Here is a 16,233-nt window from a genome sequence, read left to right as displayed (position 1 = left end):
ATGCATGCGAGGCTTCCTCACCTGTATGGTATAAAAATACATGCTTCCCTGCATAAACACGGCCCTTGACATGTATAAAACGTATCAGCAACGATGGCAGTTCTTTCTATACCTTTAGCACTGTACGGTTTTCAAGGCATTGATGTCTCATCTATGGTCTCCTTTGATCCTCAGAGTGTTTATAGGGTAGATGGTATCATCCTCCCCATTTTATAGATGAGGAAACCGAGGTGCAAAGAGCTGAAATCACGCCCAAGGTCATGGACATATAATGTTGTAAGTGGGTGGAGAATGTAACTCCTAATGATACCTATTACTTGTATCGCATTAACAGCTTTCCTGTCCATTATCTCATTTAATCTTACAGCAATCCTGTGAGGTATTATCTGCATTTTGCAGTTGAGACTCTAGATTGGTTAAGTAACTTGCCCAAGGTCATACTTGGAGCTGGTATTCCAGTTTAGTTCTTTCCACTTTACAACTCTGCTGTAAAAAAAGTATCTTATTATAAATCCCAGTCACTTCTCTGAACCTCTTTCTAAGAACCGTTAGCTCTTCATTACTTTTCCTTCCAGGAATTTTACATGCTTGCTTCAAAAGATAGCCTACCACACCTTTATCCTTTGGTTTAGATGACTGCTTTATAGGAATGACTGGCGACTCCCTTCTGTGAAAACAAACCCAACACTAAGTCACAACCTAACTGTTAATGTTTTTCTTTCGTTTGCCCCTGTACATCATCTCCCCTTCAGTGTTTGCTTTGTGCCCGCCACGGCATCCATCCACTTTGTATTATTGACAATTTGTGTCTTATTTTTGAATCTTTTCCACCCGGGGCAGAAATGGCATGCTGGCGGCTGAATTCCCGTTTAATCTTCCCAAAAACCCTGTGAGGAGAGTGATGGGTATTCCCCAATTCACAAATGATAAAATTTAGGATGATAATGTGGTCCCAAGTCCACACAGCCCCTGAGAGATAGAGCTGAGATTTGAATTTAGGTGGTCCAACTCCAAGTCCAGCGCTCTTTCTACCGTACTGTGTTACTTTCCTTGGGAGGATACACAGGTTCTCTCTATTCATATCTTAGCTCCTTCACTTTCTGATATGCTTTACTGTTGAACATGTCTGCCTAATTTAGGAATAACTCATTTAATGCATAGTTGTACATATTGTGGAGATTACAATGATTTAACTCGATTTATTACTGCTTTCCAGAAAAGGCATGAGGCAGCTTCAAACGATTTTCAGAAGCAAGAAATACAACAGAGCACTTGGCCATTTGTTGAATCAACTAATGTTTATTTAGCACTTATTATATGCCAGATACCCAGCAATAAATAGGAATTTGTTTCTGTGGGGAGGAAGGAGGAAAAACCTTCAACTGGATATAATCACCTTCTTTAATATTTCTCCTTCCCTTTATGGCTAAACTAATTAGACTCCAGATTTGCTTCCTCCAGTTTATCTCTTCTCGTTGGTCTCCCTCCAGATTGGTATCTGCTTACCACTCCTGGCCAGGTGCTGTCAGAGCTTAAAACCTGAACATCTCCAGCTCCCCTTTTGTATTGCTAATGTTTTTAAGGTTGTTTTGCATGGTGTGTCTTGCTTAAAGTGGTATCTGAAGTGTTTCAGAAAATTCCCAAACACTTGTAATTTTAGGATCAAGCCTGAGAGTGCTCAGACTAGATGTGAATTGGGTCAGTTAGCTCTTTCAGAAGAAAGCACTCCCTTCTTTTTCCTTTTTGGAGATAGGGTCTGTATCTGTCACCCAGGCTGGAGTGCACTGGTGTGATCATGGCTCACTACAGCCTCCATCTCCTCCCTGCTGCCCCTCCCAAGTAGCTGGACTACAGGTGTGTGCCACAGCACTGGGCTAACTTTTTAAATTCATTTTTTGTAGAGATGGGGTCTCACTATGTTGCCTGGGCTGCTCTCAAACTGGTGGGCTCAAACAATGGTCTCACCTTGGCCTCCCAGAGTGCTGAGATTATAGGTGTAAGCTACCGTGCCTGGCCAGAAATCTCTCATATTTAATACTGACTATAGTAGGGCCAGTACAGTAGGGCTGATTATAGTATAAAGAAAATGGCAGAGCATCATACTGCAGAGAGGTTGTGCCCCTCAAAGGGAGAGATTTTGAGAGCAGATGAATAGGAAGTGAATGTATGATCACAGTGGTTCAGGCAGTAAGAATGGGGAGGTGGAATTAAATTGCCCAGCTCTGTGGTATATGGAATTTGGAACCCTCAAAAAAATAGTTGGGTACCATATACTTGAGTTTCCTTGTCTGGAAAAATGGATTTGAGAAATGTTTGGATTATGAGGTGATCATAGGGCATTGAAGAGTCCAATAGAGAGAAATGAATACTGTAGACAGAGACTGGTTCATTGTTTGGGAGAGTACTGGAGAGGTTCTTTATGCTACCTTATTCCTCTAATAAAGCTAGTCCTTGAAAGGAGGCAGTCAAATATAGTGGAAAGGTGGTGGGATGTGGCATCGGATAAACTTGGTTCAAATCCCAACTTTGCCATTTATTAGCTTTACGACTATGGATAAATTATGTTAAGCCTGTGAATCTCAGTTATCTGTAAAATAGGGATAATATCACCATTCTCTTAAATTATTGTGAGGATTACATTAAGTGAAACGTAATGCCAACACTGAGCACAATGCAGCTAGGAAGCACTCAGTAAGTTACAATTACAATAACCAGGGTACCTAAGAGGTGTGGCCAGAGCCAGCTTGGCCACTGATCCTCAACTTAATGGCTGTGTGGCCCTAAGATGAGTTACTTAACTTTGCTGTGGCTTAGTTTCCTCATCTGCCAAATGGAGATAATAATAGTAACTATATCATAGGCTTGTTATCAGGATTAAATGAGTTACATGTGTAAAGCATACAGAACAGTGCCTGCCACTGAGGAGGCGCTCCATAACTGTTAGCTTTGAACAAAAAAATTAAACATGGCATGAGTTGGCATAGCACAATATTAAAATTTGGAAATAATGCTCCATTCTTCCCCTTCTTTTTCTAATGGGTAGCAAAATACCTTGTACCACTTTCCGAGATACCTGTCGGGCTCCAGGAAACATCTAATTTCTACTATGTTATATATATAGACTCTCATTTCCAAACCTTCTTGCTTCATTCACCGACCTTTGTTATCTTGGAGAGAGGAAAGATCTATCCCGGAAAGAATGAAACTTGTCTGTTTGTCAAGGGCATAACAGAGCATAGGTCTCAGCATAGGCAAGTTTGTTTGTTTGTTTGTTTGTTTGTTTGTTTGTTTAACGGGTGGAGCAGTTGTTTTTCTCTCCTCTAAATTCACCTGTTAACATTTATTGAGTACCTGCTATGTGCTATGTATTATCCCAAGCATTTCACATTTCGTGTGTCATCTTATATTAATTCCTAGGAAATGGCAGACCTGGTCTTCAGATTCCATATCCAGGGATCTTTTTGCAGGGCTATGTTGCCTTTGCCCTGTCTCTTCTGTGTTTTTGAGCACAGAAAAAGTTTCTTTTTCAGGAGTGGTATACTACAGTTATTCCTCAGTATCCAAAGGGGATTGCTTCCAGGATCTCCTGTGCATACCAGAATCTTGTCGATACCAAAATCTTTGAATGCTTTAGTCCCTGATAGAAAACACCGTAGTATTTGCATATAATCTGGGCACACCATCCTTTTTTTTTTTTCTTTTTGAGATGGAGTTTTGCTCTTGTTGCCCAGGCTGGAGTGCAATGGCGCGATCTCGGCTCACCACAACTTCCGCCTCTTTGGTTCAAGTGATTCTCTTGTTTCAGCCTGCTGAGAAGCTGGGATTACAGGCATGCACCACCATGCCCGGCTAATTTTGTATTTTTAGTGGAGATAGGGTTTCTCCATGTTGGTCAGGCTGGTCTCGAATTCCCAACCTCAGGTGATCTGCCCACTTCGGCCTCCCAAAGTGCTGGGATTACAGGCGTGAGCCACTGAGCCTGGCTGGGCATATCCTCCTATATACTTTTTTTTTTTTTTTTCTGAGACAGAGTCTTGCTCTGTCGGCCAGGCTGGAGTGCAGTGGCTTGATGTCGGCTAACTGCAACCTCCGCCTCCCAGGTTCAAGCGATTCTCTTGCCTCAGCTTCCCGAGTAGCTGGGACTACAGATGTGTGCCACCATGCCTGGCTAATTTTTGTATTTTTAGTGGAGACAGAGTTTCACCATGTTGGCCAGGCTGGTGGTGAACTCCTGACCTCAAGTGATCCGCTCACCTGGGCCTCCCAAAGTGCTGGGATTACAGGCATGAGCCACTGTGCCTGGCCTCTCCTATATACTTCAAATAATCTCTAGATTACTTATAATACATAATACAATGTGAATGCTATACAGGTAGGTAGTTGTACTGTATTATTTAGGGAATAATGCCAAGGAAAAAAAAGCCTGCACTTGTTCAACGCAGACACAATTTTTTTTTCCCAAATATTTTCAAGCCATGATTGGTTGAATCCACAGATACAGAATCCTTTGGCTACTGTTGACTCCTAAACACCGCCACTTTAGTTATAGAATGAACTGTTAATTTGGGGAAGTATGTATCATTCTAGTCTAGACTGTTCAAGCTCTTGCTCCCCACAGGCCTGTTCTTTTTTTTTCTAGAGATGGGGATCTCACCATGTTGCCTAGGCTGGAGGCTGGTCTTGAACTTCTGGGCCTCAGCCTCCCAAAGTGTTGAGATTACAGGCATGAGGCACAGTGCCCAGACCTCAGGCCTTCTCTAATAACAGATTTAGTAGAGAGATTAGTTGCCACCATTATCATGATTATCAACAACAAACTGTGACTAAGGGCCCTGAGGTATGGAGTAGTGTCATACCTCCATACCTGGATTCCTTACAGCACAGGATATTTTATGTTAGAGGAAACTCAAAGTTAATAGGGCCCAACCCCCTCATTTAATAGATGACTCATCAACTATGATGATAACCAGAGAGGTGGCTTGGTGGCCCTACAGGCCACCTGGACATATGATTACCCCATACATAGCAAATTCCAACAGGATTCCAGTTTTGAAGTATGGCAAGTTTTTGGCCAAATGAAAGGTATTTAAGATACAGATAGCTAGGTCTCTAGTAGTAGTCCTCATAGGAGAAGAAAACAAGACTGCTTGCAGTGAGGTCTTAATTCATGTGCTGGAAGAACCTGATTGATAGAAACCTAATATTGGGACAGTTCTATAAATATAGCCTCTACATTTGAATAAAATATGTAAATATCCAAGACCATGTAAGAGGACTTTTTGTTTTCTACTTTGGAAGTTGTGCTCTGACTCTTTGAGTTTACTCTGTGGGTTTTTGCAGAGAAGCATGTTTAGTGGGCTGTTCCTTTGTTATACTTTGTTCCTATGTCCAGATTGTGTTATCTAATCTGTTTCTGATTTTAGTTATAGAAGCAATCTCTGTTCATGAAACAGCACAACAAACACCACCCCAATTAGGTTTATTCCCATGTAGTAGTACTGTTTGAGTATATCTTTAGAAATCTATGAAATTACTCCTAGCTCTCTAATAGGTCAATATTTGACCAGACACCACACCGTAGGTTATTCAATAGTAACAGTAGTAGCCATTGAACACTACTATGTGCAAGGTGCCATGCTTATAAAAAGATAAGGAAAACTTGATAGGTAGTAAAGTTGAATAACTTGGCCAAGTTTACACTTTTAGTAAGCAGTAAGACTGGACTCAAACTCAAGGTTGTCTGACTCCTGATCCTGAGCTTTTTAGAGCTTATTCATAGGGTATGAAACCTGCGGTGAGAGTCATAATGAGTCTGGTGTGTCACTGAGTTGTTAGCTTGCTTGGTCTCTAAATTGAACATGGTTTAACTCTTTTTTTTTTTTTTGAAATGGGGTTTTGCCGTGTTGCCCAGGCTGGTCTCAAACTCCTGGGCTCAAGCCATCTGTCCACCTCGGCCCCCCAAAGTGTTAGGATTACAGGTGTGAGCCACCATGCCCGACCAGTTTAACTCTTTATATTTGATTTTTTTGCTCCTTTTTCTCTGGAAATTAAGCATGTAGAGAAGGTGAGATGGCTTACTCTTGGCTAGGAAATATATGTACAGCTGGAAATGCTTGTTTTCTTTTTCCCCATTTCAGCCTTAGAAAGGGGAGAGAATAAAGATGGGGTACTGAATCAATTAAGTACGATCTAAGTTGGATAAAAGAACCCAGGTTTATAGAAGCCAACATCTGTTGGATCCAAACAGTCTTAGACGTTTGAGCTTCTGAATAGATTGGCACATTCCAGATTCAATTTGTAGTGCCTCACATACCATTGTATTTTCTAATTTAGAGCAACAGAATAATTAGACCTTGGTACTATTCTGAATTCCCACCTTAAAAGATTAATTCTACGTAGGAACTGTATAAAAGACACTTTTATAATTTACTGAGTGTCTTTCCAAAATACAATTTATTTTTCTGTCCCCTTACCATAAATGCCAAAAAAAAGTTTAGAAGAACCATTATATTAACAAGTAGGTACATTTATTCCAGATAATTTATGAAATTAGCATTTTACTTATAATGGCAAAAAAATAGGCTTTCTTGGTTTCTTAGTGCAATTATTTTCATTTGTATTGAACCTTTATGAAACTTTAGTTTACAACTTTAACCTGATAATCTGGCACTTTTAAGTCTAATGTTAATTTTCACTAAACCTCAGGTCTATACATTTCCAAGTATAGCCCTCAGATTTACAATCTTTCTTTCCTCTCCTCCTTCCTTCTTTTTCTTATGCTTTATTCATTACTTATCCATTTTATTTTTTTAATTATGAAAACAATATACCAACAATGAGTCTTCTTTGTAAAAAATTGGTACATAATATTTTGTCAGGTGAATATAATATGTATAATAGAATATTGTCACATGCACAACATTCCGTCAGTCTCCTGTTGGTTATTCCAGTTCTCGCTTTTTTTCCTCCACAATATTGGATGACACTGCAGTGATACACATATAATTATTCTCTCCTTCTAGATCAGTAGGATAAATTCCTAGGAGTAGGAGTTCTGGGTCAAAGAGTGTGAATATTTTTATGGCTTCTAATATGTGTTGTTGCCAAATCACTTTCTCTTTTAAGATTTATGTCAGTTTATACTGCCACCAGGAGTATCATACCTGGATTATTGATGTCCATTCTTCACAGGGCATTATGTCCTTAGTCTTGCTTTCCTTTAATCTGGCCTGTGAGCTACTGTCCAAAATGTTCTTCCAGAATGCTGGTCACACCTCCGTCATAGTCTTCCCCTGGTTGCCTGTCACCTGTTTGCCAGTTCAGGTATAAATTTTAAAATCCATGCCCTTACCACCTGACTTCATTCATTTTAATTGTTTTGTATCCATATTCGAGACAGCCTCCCTCCCTCAAATGGCCACTGTCTCCTACCTCTGAGTCTTCCCTCTGATCATTTCTTACATTCAGAACTTCTTTTCTGCCAACATTTCTCCATCTTCTTTAATTTAAAAAATTGCTGCTTCTACAAAGATGTCAACACAGAACCACCTGTAATGATGATATCTTTAGTACTTGGTGTACTTCACTCCTGGTGGGTTGCCAGTAAATATTTGTCATTGTGGCTAATGAGAGAAAGAAAAAAGTAGAGAGATTTTCGGTGGAGATTTTTTTTTTTAGTAGGAAAGCTTAGAATTCTTAAGAGTACTTGGTTCTCCTGAATAAAACTTCAGAGGAGAATGAGGAATTCTGTGCTCTGTTTTTGGGGTACCACTGTTCTTTCTGTGATCACGGGCAAGCCAACTTATTCTGTCTTCTATTCTCCTTTACTTCAGCTACAGAGTAGAAAATATAGTATTACCAATCATTGCAGAAGAGTCATGACACTCTCTGCCTTTCCAGTTATTTTTTCCTCATAATCATTGGCATCATCATCATTATAACCCTGATATTTACTGAGTATTCCTACTTGCCAGCAATGAGATCGTGATATACATGCCTTAGCTTTTTTTTTTTTTTTTTTTTTTTTTTTTTGAGATGGAGTCTCGCTCTATCGCCCAGGCTGGAGTGCAGTGGCCGGATCTCAGCTCACTGCAAGCTCTGTCTCCTGGGTTTATGCCATTTTCCTGCCTCAGCCTCCCAAGTAGCTGGGACTACAGGCGCCCGCCACCTCGACCGGCTAGTTTTTTGTATTTTTTAGTAGAGAAGGGGTTTCACCATGTTAGCCAGGATGGTCTCGATCTCCTGACCTCGTGATCCGCCCGTCTCGGCCTCCCAAAGTGCTGAGATTACAGGCTTGAGCCACCGCGCCCGGCGCCTTAGCTTTTTTAAATGTCACGATCTCTCTGTGAACTAGGTACCCCCTGTTTTCAGATGAGAAGCCCGGTTCCAGAGAGTTTACTTGCTCAAGGTCACAGCTAGTAAGTGGTAGAGCCACCATGATTTAAATTCTTATTTTTATTGAACTATTTTTCTGAAATATCAAACTATCAAGTCTTCCCTATCCACAATTCTCTGATGATTTCTTATTGCATATGAAAAAGAAAGTATAAACTCAGCAACATTGGAAGGCCCTTCCAAATCACCGTCCAGTCTACTTTTCCATTCTCATCTTCCTCCATGCCCCACCCCAAACATATGTCCTGTGTTCCAGTCTCACAAAGTTGCTTATTTCACCAATATATCATATAGTTTCACACATTCGAGACTTTGTTTTTGTTCCTGGAATGCATTCCATTTGCCTCTGGCAAACTCCTGTTTATCCCTCGAGATCCAGCACAAATATTCTGTATTCTGTGAAAGCCATTCTGGATTTTCCTGGGCAGTTAGTGGCTTGGTTCGCTGTGCTCCTTTGTGTATATTTCTACTGTAGTCTTTTCACACTGCTTTATAACTATTTGTTTACATGCCTGTCTCCCTTACTTTAATAAGAATATTGAGATATGGGAAGGCAACATTTTTTTACAGGGACGTTAGTTTAGATACTATTAAACATAGCCAAAATTAAAAAATACATGTATTTAAAATGACATTGTTTCCCTTTTTTCCCCCCTCAGCATAGGGCTACTTTCAAATTTGAATCAACAGATGAAGATAAAAGAAAGGTAAGTCTTGGTGTTACTCTGTGAATGTTTATGTGTATGTGTATTTCATTCATGGACTTTCTAAGCAGTGGTCATGTTTTCATCTGATGGTTATTGATTGGTTTCTTATTTCCCTTCATTTTATTTTTTAGGAACCCTGAGAAGAAAGGTTAGGTTAGGTTTAGTTTGGATTACATGTAACTCTTTCCTCCTTTGTCCTCACAGGACTATTTACACTTGTATAAATCGGGAGTGGGAGGGATTCAGAGGAGACTCCCCCCAGATCTACTCACTCCCAAAGACTGACTGTTTAGTGGCAAGACTCCAGGTTGCCCAAAATCCATTGCTAATATTGTAAAGCTTAGCTTGAGACAAGGTCTCGCTCTGTCACCCAGGTTGGAGTGCAGTGGCTCACTGTAACCCCAGACTCCTGGGCTCAAGCAGTCCTCCTGCCTCAGCCTCCCAGTAGCTAGAACTACAGACACACACCACCATGCCCATCTTTAAATTTTTTGTAGAGATGGGGTCTCATCATGTTGCCCATTCTGGTCTCTTGAACTTCTGGCCTTAAGTGATCCTCCTGCCTTAACCTCCCAAAGTGCTGGGAGTACAGGTGTGAGCTACCATGCCCGGCCCTGCCTTTGTGTCTTGCTATACTCCATACATCTATCCTTGGCCATACAAATGCCAAAATCAAACAAGACGGTATGACTGAATCAGTGTAAATCTATCACTGCTGCTAGAAAAATAGCTTAAATCCAGTATTTTGCAAATAGTGGGTTGACAGTGCCTTGAAATCACTCCTCCGTTCACCTGTATCCCCATATCTAATATCAGTGTCCTGCTCATTTTACCTTTTCAGATTTCTTCCATCCATTTTCTCCTTAACCTCTGCCCTAATTCAGGCCTACATCTGATTACTGCATCAGTTTCCTGACTGTTCTTTTGTTTTCCAGTTACACGCTTTTCTAATAGATTGACATCCATAAATCTAAAATAGCAATCTGACCATGTCATCCTTAGCCTTAAAACCCTTCGTCTATCCCTTCAGTGACTTTCTTTGCCTACAGAATGAACGTCAAGCTTCTTAACATGACATGCTGGGTGCTCAGTGATCTGCTATATGCCTACTTTCACAGCTTATTTCTTTTCTCTCCCTTGTATTTTATGTTTTAGGAATAGAAAATGTTTCCAGTTACACACACATCCGCATCCCTTCTGTTTCTTGCGTACTACTTTTGCAGTATATTGTTTTCTACCTAGAATGCTCTCTCCCTCTTGTACACCTCTTCTTTTTCTCACCTGGTGAATCCCTACTCACCTCAGGGGCACCTCCTTCAACAAGCCTCCTTTGACATTCCAGTTAAGGTGAAGTACCTCTTCAATATTCTCATGATACTCTGTATAAATCTCTAATATTAATATTTATGCCTTGTTTCTTAATTATATATCTGTTGATGTTAGACACTGGTATCTTTATACACTTGACATTTGGAGTGCCCAGCACGTAATAGGCACTCAGAAAATATTTATTGGATGAGTGACCATGAAATATAAATTTTGTAGATTAAGGTTTAACTCTGACTTTCTTTTGGATTTGAACAATGTAACCAAGACTAGAATACCTTTTAGAACAGGGATTCTCAACCAGGGATATGCTCTTTGGAGAGCTTTTTCAAAATAGCCCTGCTCAGGCCCAATCTCTTATCTACTGAGTGGGGATTTGGGAGGTGAGCTCCAGGCATGTGTATTCTATGTCTCTGTGTGTGTGTGTGTGTGTGTATATAAAGTATATAAATTAATCAGAGAGAGGATCTTGTTTCGTTGCCCAGGCTGAAGTGCAGTGGCATGATCGTGGTCCACTATAACACTCCTGGGCTTCAGTGATCCTCCCGCCTTAGGCTCCTGAGTAGCTAGGAATACAGGTACGTGCCACCATGCCCAGCTAATTTTTCAGTTTTTTGTAGAGACAGGCTCTCATTCTGTTGCTCAGGCTGGCCTCAAGGGATCCTCCCACTTTGACCTCCTACAGTCCTAGGATCACAGGTGTGAGCCACCACGTTCAGCCCAGTGTATATTTTTATAGATGGTCTGTAGGAAATAAATACTCATATATCTGATGGGAGTCCAAAATGGCACAGTCCCTATGGAGAAGAAACTGTCAGTGTCTACCAAAATTGCAGATGCATTTTACTCTTTCACCAAGCAGTGTCTCTTTTAGAAATCTATTCTGCAGATAGATTGAACCCTAAGTAAACAAAGTTATTCATTGAAACATTGTACATAATAGCAAAAGATTGGAAACAAGTGTCCAGCATTTAAGGAGTGTTTAAAGAAACTGTGGCTCATTTACCTTATGGAATATTATGATGTAGTAAAAAAGAGATTCACTGTGTGTGCTAATGAAAGAGTGAAAAAAAAAGAAGCAAGGTGTTAAAAAGAACATGTTGTTTGACAAATTCATGATAAGTATTCAGGCTAGGAAGCCAGCTGCCATTTAATTTCATTGAGAAAATCCATACTATATCCATAGATTCATGGTGCCTTAGAAATCTGACATTAGAGTCTGGTAGTGCTTTTACTGGTAAAAATAAGTATATTAAGACAGAGTCTCCTACCCCATATAAATTTCAGGTGAAAGGGAGAAATTTCTTACACAGTTATTAATACAATGTGTTTATTTCCAATAGGGTCGTAGAAAAAACTAACATTTTCAAAGTACTGTCTTTTTCTGAGTTTTAGATTTCTGGAGAGAGTAACTACTGTATAGTGCTTATTACCAGTTATAGTGTGCAGGTTTCTGCTTCCTGGGAGGTCTGTTATGAACAAATGTCATTAGGGACCTAGCCAGGTAATCTTCATTAATGGAAAAACATCGGCAAACAAATCCATTTCTGTGAAGTCTCCAGGGGTTAAAACCATTTGTGACTCTTTCGTGCCTAAGGCTTTTTTTAGACTTCAGCATCAGAACTATTGCACAGCTCAGAAGGATGTATACCTGAATAAGCTTTTCACGTTCTTAATGGAGAGACATAGAGAATTATAGGCATTTCTGTACCTTAAGCCTACTCAGAAAATAAAAGAACTCACATTACTGCCCAATTCGTTTGCTCCCTGTATTCATTTTCACACTGCTGATTAAGATGTACCTGAGACTGGGAAGAAAAATAGGTTTAATTGGACTTAGAATTGCATGTGGCTGGGGAGGCCTCAGAATCATGGTGGGAGGTAGAAGGCACTGCTTACATGGTGGCGGCAAGAGAAAAAAATAAGGAAGATGCAAAAGTGGAAACCCCTGATAAGCCCATCAGATCTTGCAAGATTTATTCACTACCACAAGAACAGTATGGGGGAACCTCCCCATGATTCAGATTATCTCCCACCATGCTCCTCCCACAATACGTGGGAATTATGGGAGTACAGTTCAAGATGAAGTTTGGGTGAGGACACAGAGCCAGACCATATCATTCTGTCCCTGGCCCCTTCAAATCTCATGTTCTCACATTTCAAAACCAATTACGCCTTTCCAACATTCCCACAAAGTCTTAACTCATTTCAGTGTTAACCCAAAAGTCCAAAGTCTCATCTGAGACAAGGCAAGTCCCTTTTGCCTATGAGCCTGTAAAATCAAAAGTGAACTAGTTAATTCCTAGATACAATGGGGGTACAGGCATTGGGTAAGTACAACCATTCCAATTGGGAGAAATTGACCAAAACAAAGGGGTTACAGGGCCCATGCAAGTCTGAAATCCAGCAAGGTAGTAAAATTCTAAAGCTCCAAAATGATCTCCTTTGACTTCGTGTCTCACATCCACGTCATGCTGATTCAAGAGGTAGGTTGCCATAGTCTTGGGCAGCTCCGCGCCTGTGGCTTTGCAGGGTATAGCTCCACACCTGACTGCTTTCACAGGCTGGTGTTCAGTGTCTGTGGCTCTTCCAGGCGCACGGTGCAAGCTGTCAGTGATCTACCATTCTGGGGTCTGGAGGATGGTGGCCCTCTTCTCACAGCTCTACTAGGCGATGTCCCAGTAGGGACTCTGTGAGGGCTCTGAACCCACATTTCCATTATGCACTGCCCTAACAGAGGTTCTCCATGAGGGCCCTGCCCCTGCAGCAAACTTTTGCCCGGGCATCCAGGCCTTCCTATACATCTTCTGAAATCTAGGTGGAGGTTCCCAAACCTCAATTCTTGACTTCTGTGCACCCGGAGACTCAACACCACTGGAAGCTGCCAAGGTTTGGGGCTTGCACCCCCTGAAACCATGGGCTGAGCTGTCCCTTAGCCCTTTTAGCAATGGCTGGAGCATCTGGGACTCAGGGAACCAAGTCCCTAGGCTGCATACAGCATGGGGGCACTGGGCCCAGCCCATGAAACCATTTTTCCCTCCTCGGCTTCCAGGTCTATAATGGGAGGGGCTGCATGAAGACCTATGACATGCCCTGGAGACGTTTTCCCCATTGTCTTGGGGCTTAACATTTGGCTCCAGCTTGAATTTCTCCTCAGAAAATGGGTTTGTCTTTTCTACTGCATCATCAGGCTACAAATTTTCTGAATTTTTATAATCTGTTTCCCTTTTAAAGTGGAATGCTTTTAACAGCACCCAAGTCACCTCTTGAATGCGTTGCTGCTTAGAAACTTCTTTTGCAGATATCCTAAATCATCTCTCAAGTTCAAAGTTCCTCTTTGAACTTGGGCAGGGGCAAAATCCCGCCAGTCCCTTTGCTAAAACATGACAAGAGTCACCTTTGCTCCACTTCGCGACAAGTTCCTCATCTCTATCTGAGACTACCTCATCCTGGACCTTATTCTTATCACTATCAACATTTTTGTCAAAGCCATTCAACAAGTCTCTAGGAGGTTCCAGACTTTCCCACATTCTCCTGTCTTCTAAGCTCTCCAAACTGTTCCAGCCTCTGCCTGATGATACCTAGTTCTAAAGTTGCTTCCATATTTTCGGGTATCTTTTCAGCAACACCCCACTCTACTGGTACCAACTCAACATATTAGTCCATTTTCACACTGCTAATAAAGACATACCTGAGACGGGGAAGAAAAAGCAGTTTAATTGGACTTAAAATTCCACATGACTGGGGAGGCCTCAAAGTTATGGTGGGAGGCAAAAGGTACTTCTTACATGGTGGTGGCAAGAGAGAATGAGATAAACCTATCAGCTTTCATGAGATGGGTTTATTACCACAAGAACAGTTTGGGGGAAACCGCCCCCATGATTCAAATTATCTCCCACCTGGTGCCTCCCGCAACATGTGGGAATTATGGGAGTACAATTCAAGATGAGATTTGGGTGGGGACACAGCCAAACCATATCACTCCCCTAGTTCTCTTTCCTAAATGTGTTTTTGGAGGACAGCAGGACATTTTTTGGTAAACTACATTGCTATCTCTTTGAAAAAAACTACCCCCCCCCCCCCTTATATGAAAAATATTTGTGACAACTTAGAAGTAAGTGTAAGGGAACAGTGCCCTTCAAAAAAAAAAAAAAAAAAAACTTGATTATTCTATGCTTTTTGAGAGGTAATTATAAATTAATGATCCTTAGACCTAATTCCTGACACTTATATAGTGTTTTGCAGTTTTACAAAGATTTGCTTCTTACTGATAGTGCTGTAAGTATGGTAAGAATATCACCATTCCTATCTTATGAATAAGGAAACTGAGGCTCATGTGAATGACAGCTTGCTAACACTCACACCACTAGTGGTTCAGCCTTACATAGACAGCAGATTATCTATTATGTGCAGCTCCTTCACTGCGCACTGCTCCATAGCTCCCTCTTATTACCATTGAGGTGTATTTCAGAAAGCTTGAAATTATGATCTAGTACCTTGTTTTCTCTCATTTCATACCTTGAGAAACCATTTAGGTAACTAGACTTAAGTTGGAAGATAGCAAAGGAAATTACCAACTAGAAGTGCTTAAATTTTGCTAGAGAAGTAAAGTCAGATACAACGGCTAATGTTTGTGCATATAATGCAAATAGTTCCAGGTGCATGCAGATCATTGTATACTTAGATATAAGCACCTGTGTTTATTGAAGCATTTGCTTTATATTCTGTACCTAAATTGGTAGGCTGTGATTATCTACCAGCACATAAACAAATATGTCATGCAAATATGTAGGATTGGGGGGAGGGTATGATGAGTAATCTGAAAATTCACATGTTGAGGAAATGAAAGCTCTTAAACAAAAAGCTTTAAAACAAAACTGACCTCAAAACCAATAAAGAGTACTAATTGCAATCAGTTTTGAAAGAGACATATCATAAAATGATTAAAAGATTTCCAGCTCTTTCGTATGTAAGAATACAACCTTATCAAATGTGGAAAATTTCAGTTGTCTTGAGATAAATCTTTGTGTATATAGTAATTTTCCTCAAAAGCGTGAAGTTAGAAGTAACCAAATATCAAGCATAGTTTATTACCTTCAAATTCACACAGCCCATGTTTCTCTGAAGCCATAAGGTAATTGCCAAGTTGAGATTGCAAGCTCTTTGAGGACAAGAACTCTGGCTTACTTTATATTTTCAGCAAAATAGGCACCTATAATAAATGCTTGTTAAATGAATGAAAAGAACTTGGTGAGTGAGTTGAGGCCACAATTCCTGTGACTTGTACATATTGTTTGGTTTTGTGTTGTATATTATTTTAGCTGTAAAGCAGAATCCCAAGCACAGCTCATGTTGTTCACTGAAAAAGCAGGATACAGTGCAAAAGTATGCATACAGTATGATCACAGCCATGTAAAACTGATAAAAACCATACAAAGAAAAAATGATGACAAGGAGATAAATGGCAGCCACCTGAATAGTTATTACTGTGGATATTTTTCTTTTCTGTTTTTTAAACTGTTCTTTTATATTACAATAGATTATAATGATATAAGCATAGGTTCATTATATAATTATATTACAATATACTCATAATAGCATGATTGGAGTTATAAGCGAAGGACTAATACTTCTTTTTTCAAATCATATCTTTTCTCTAAAATTGGCCTTCTTGATTACCTTACGTATTCCTTTTGGGAGAGCATAAAAAACTTACTGAGTTTGGGGTAGTAGTATCTGCAGAGCCAGTTTATGGAGTGAAATATATTATAAACACAAAAGTTCATTCTGCCATTTCAAATACTTT

The 16,233-nt window shown here is 40.3% G+C and overlaps 1 protein-coding gene across 8 annotated transcripts in view; it reads left to right on the top strand.

The window, feature by feature from the left end:
* The window catches only part of RIC8B (RIC8 guanine nucleotide exchange factor B), a 119,449-nt gene that overhangs the window by 860 nt on the left and 102,356 nt on the right, over window positions 1–16,233 (top strand). For all 8 annotated transcript variants that reach the window (XR_004059605.1, XR_004059608.1, XR_004059604.1 and 5 more), the window contains exon 2: window positions 9,054–9,101. Coding sequence is in view for 3 of the 8 variants with exons in the window: in XM_010381316.2 (XP_010379618.1) it covers window positions 9,054–9,101 (48 nt within the window). In the remaining 5 variants the exon portion in view is untranslated. The remainder of the gene's footprint in view (window positions 1–9,053; window positions 9,102–16,233) is intronic.

This window comes from Rhinopithecus roxellana, chromosome 10 (genome assembly GCF_007565055.1).
Source record: "Rhinopithecus roxellana isolate Shanxi Qingling chromosome 10, ASM756505v1, whole genome shotgun sequence".
Classification (NCBI taxonomy): Eukaryota; Metazoa; Chordata; class Mammalia; order Primates; family Cercopithecidae; genus Rhinopithecus; species Rhinopithecus roxellana.
Note: the sequence above shows the minus strand (reverse complement) of the source record. Positions and strands in the feature narration are given on the sequence as shown.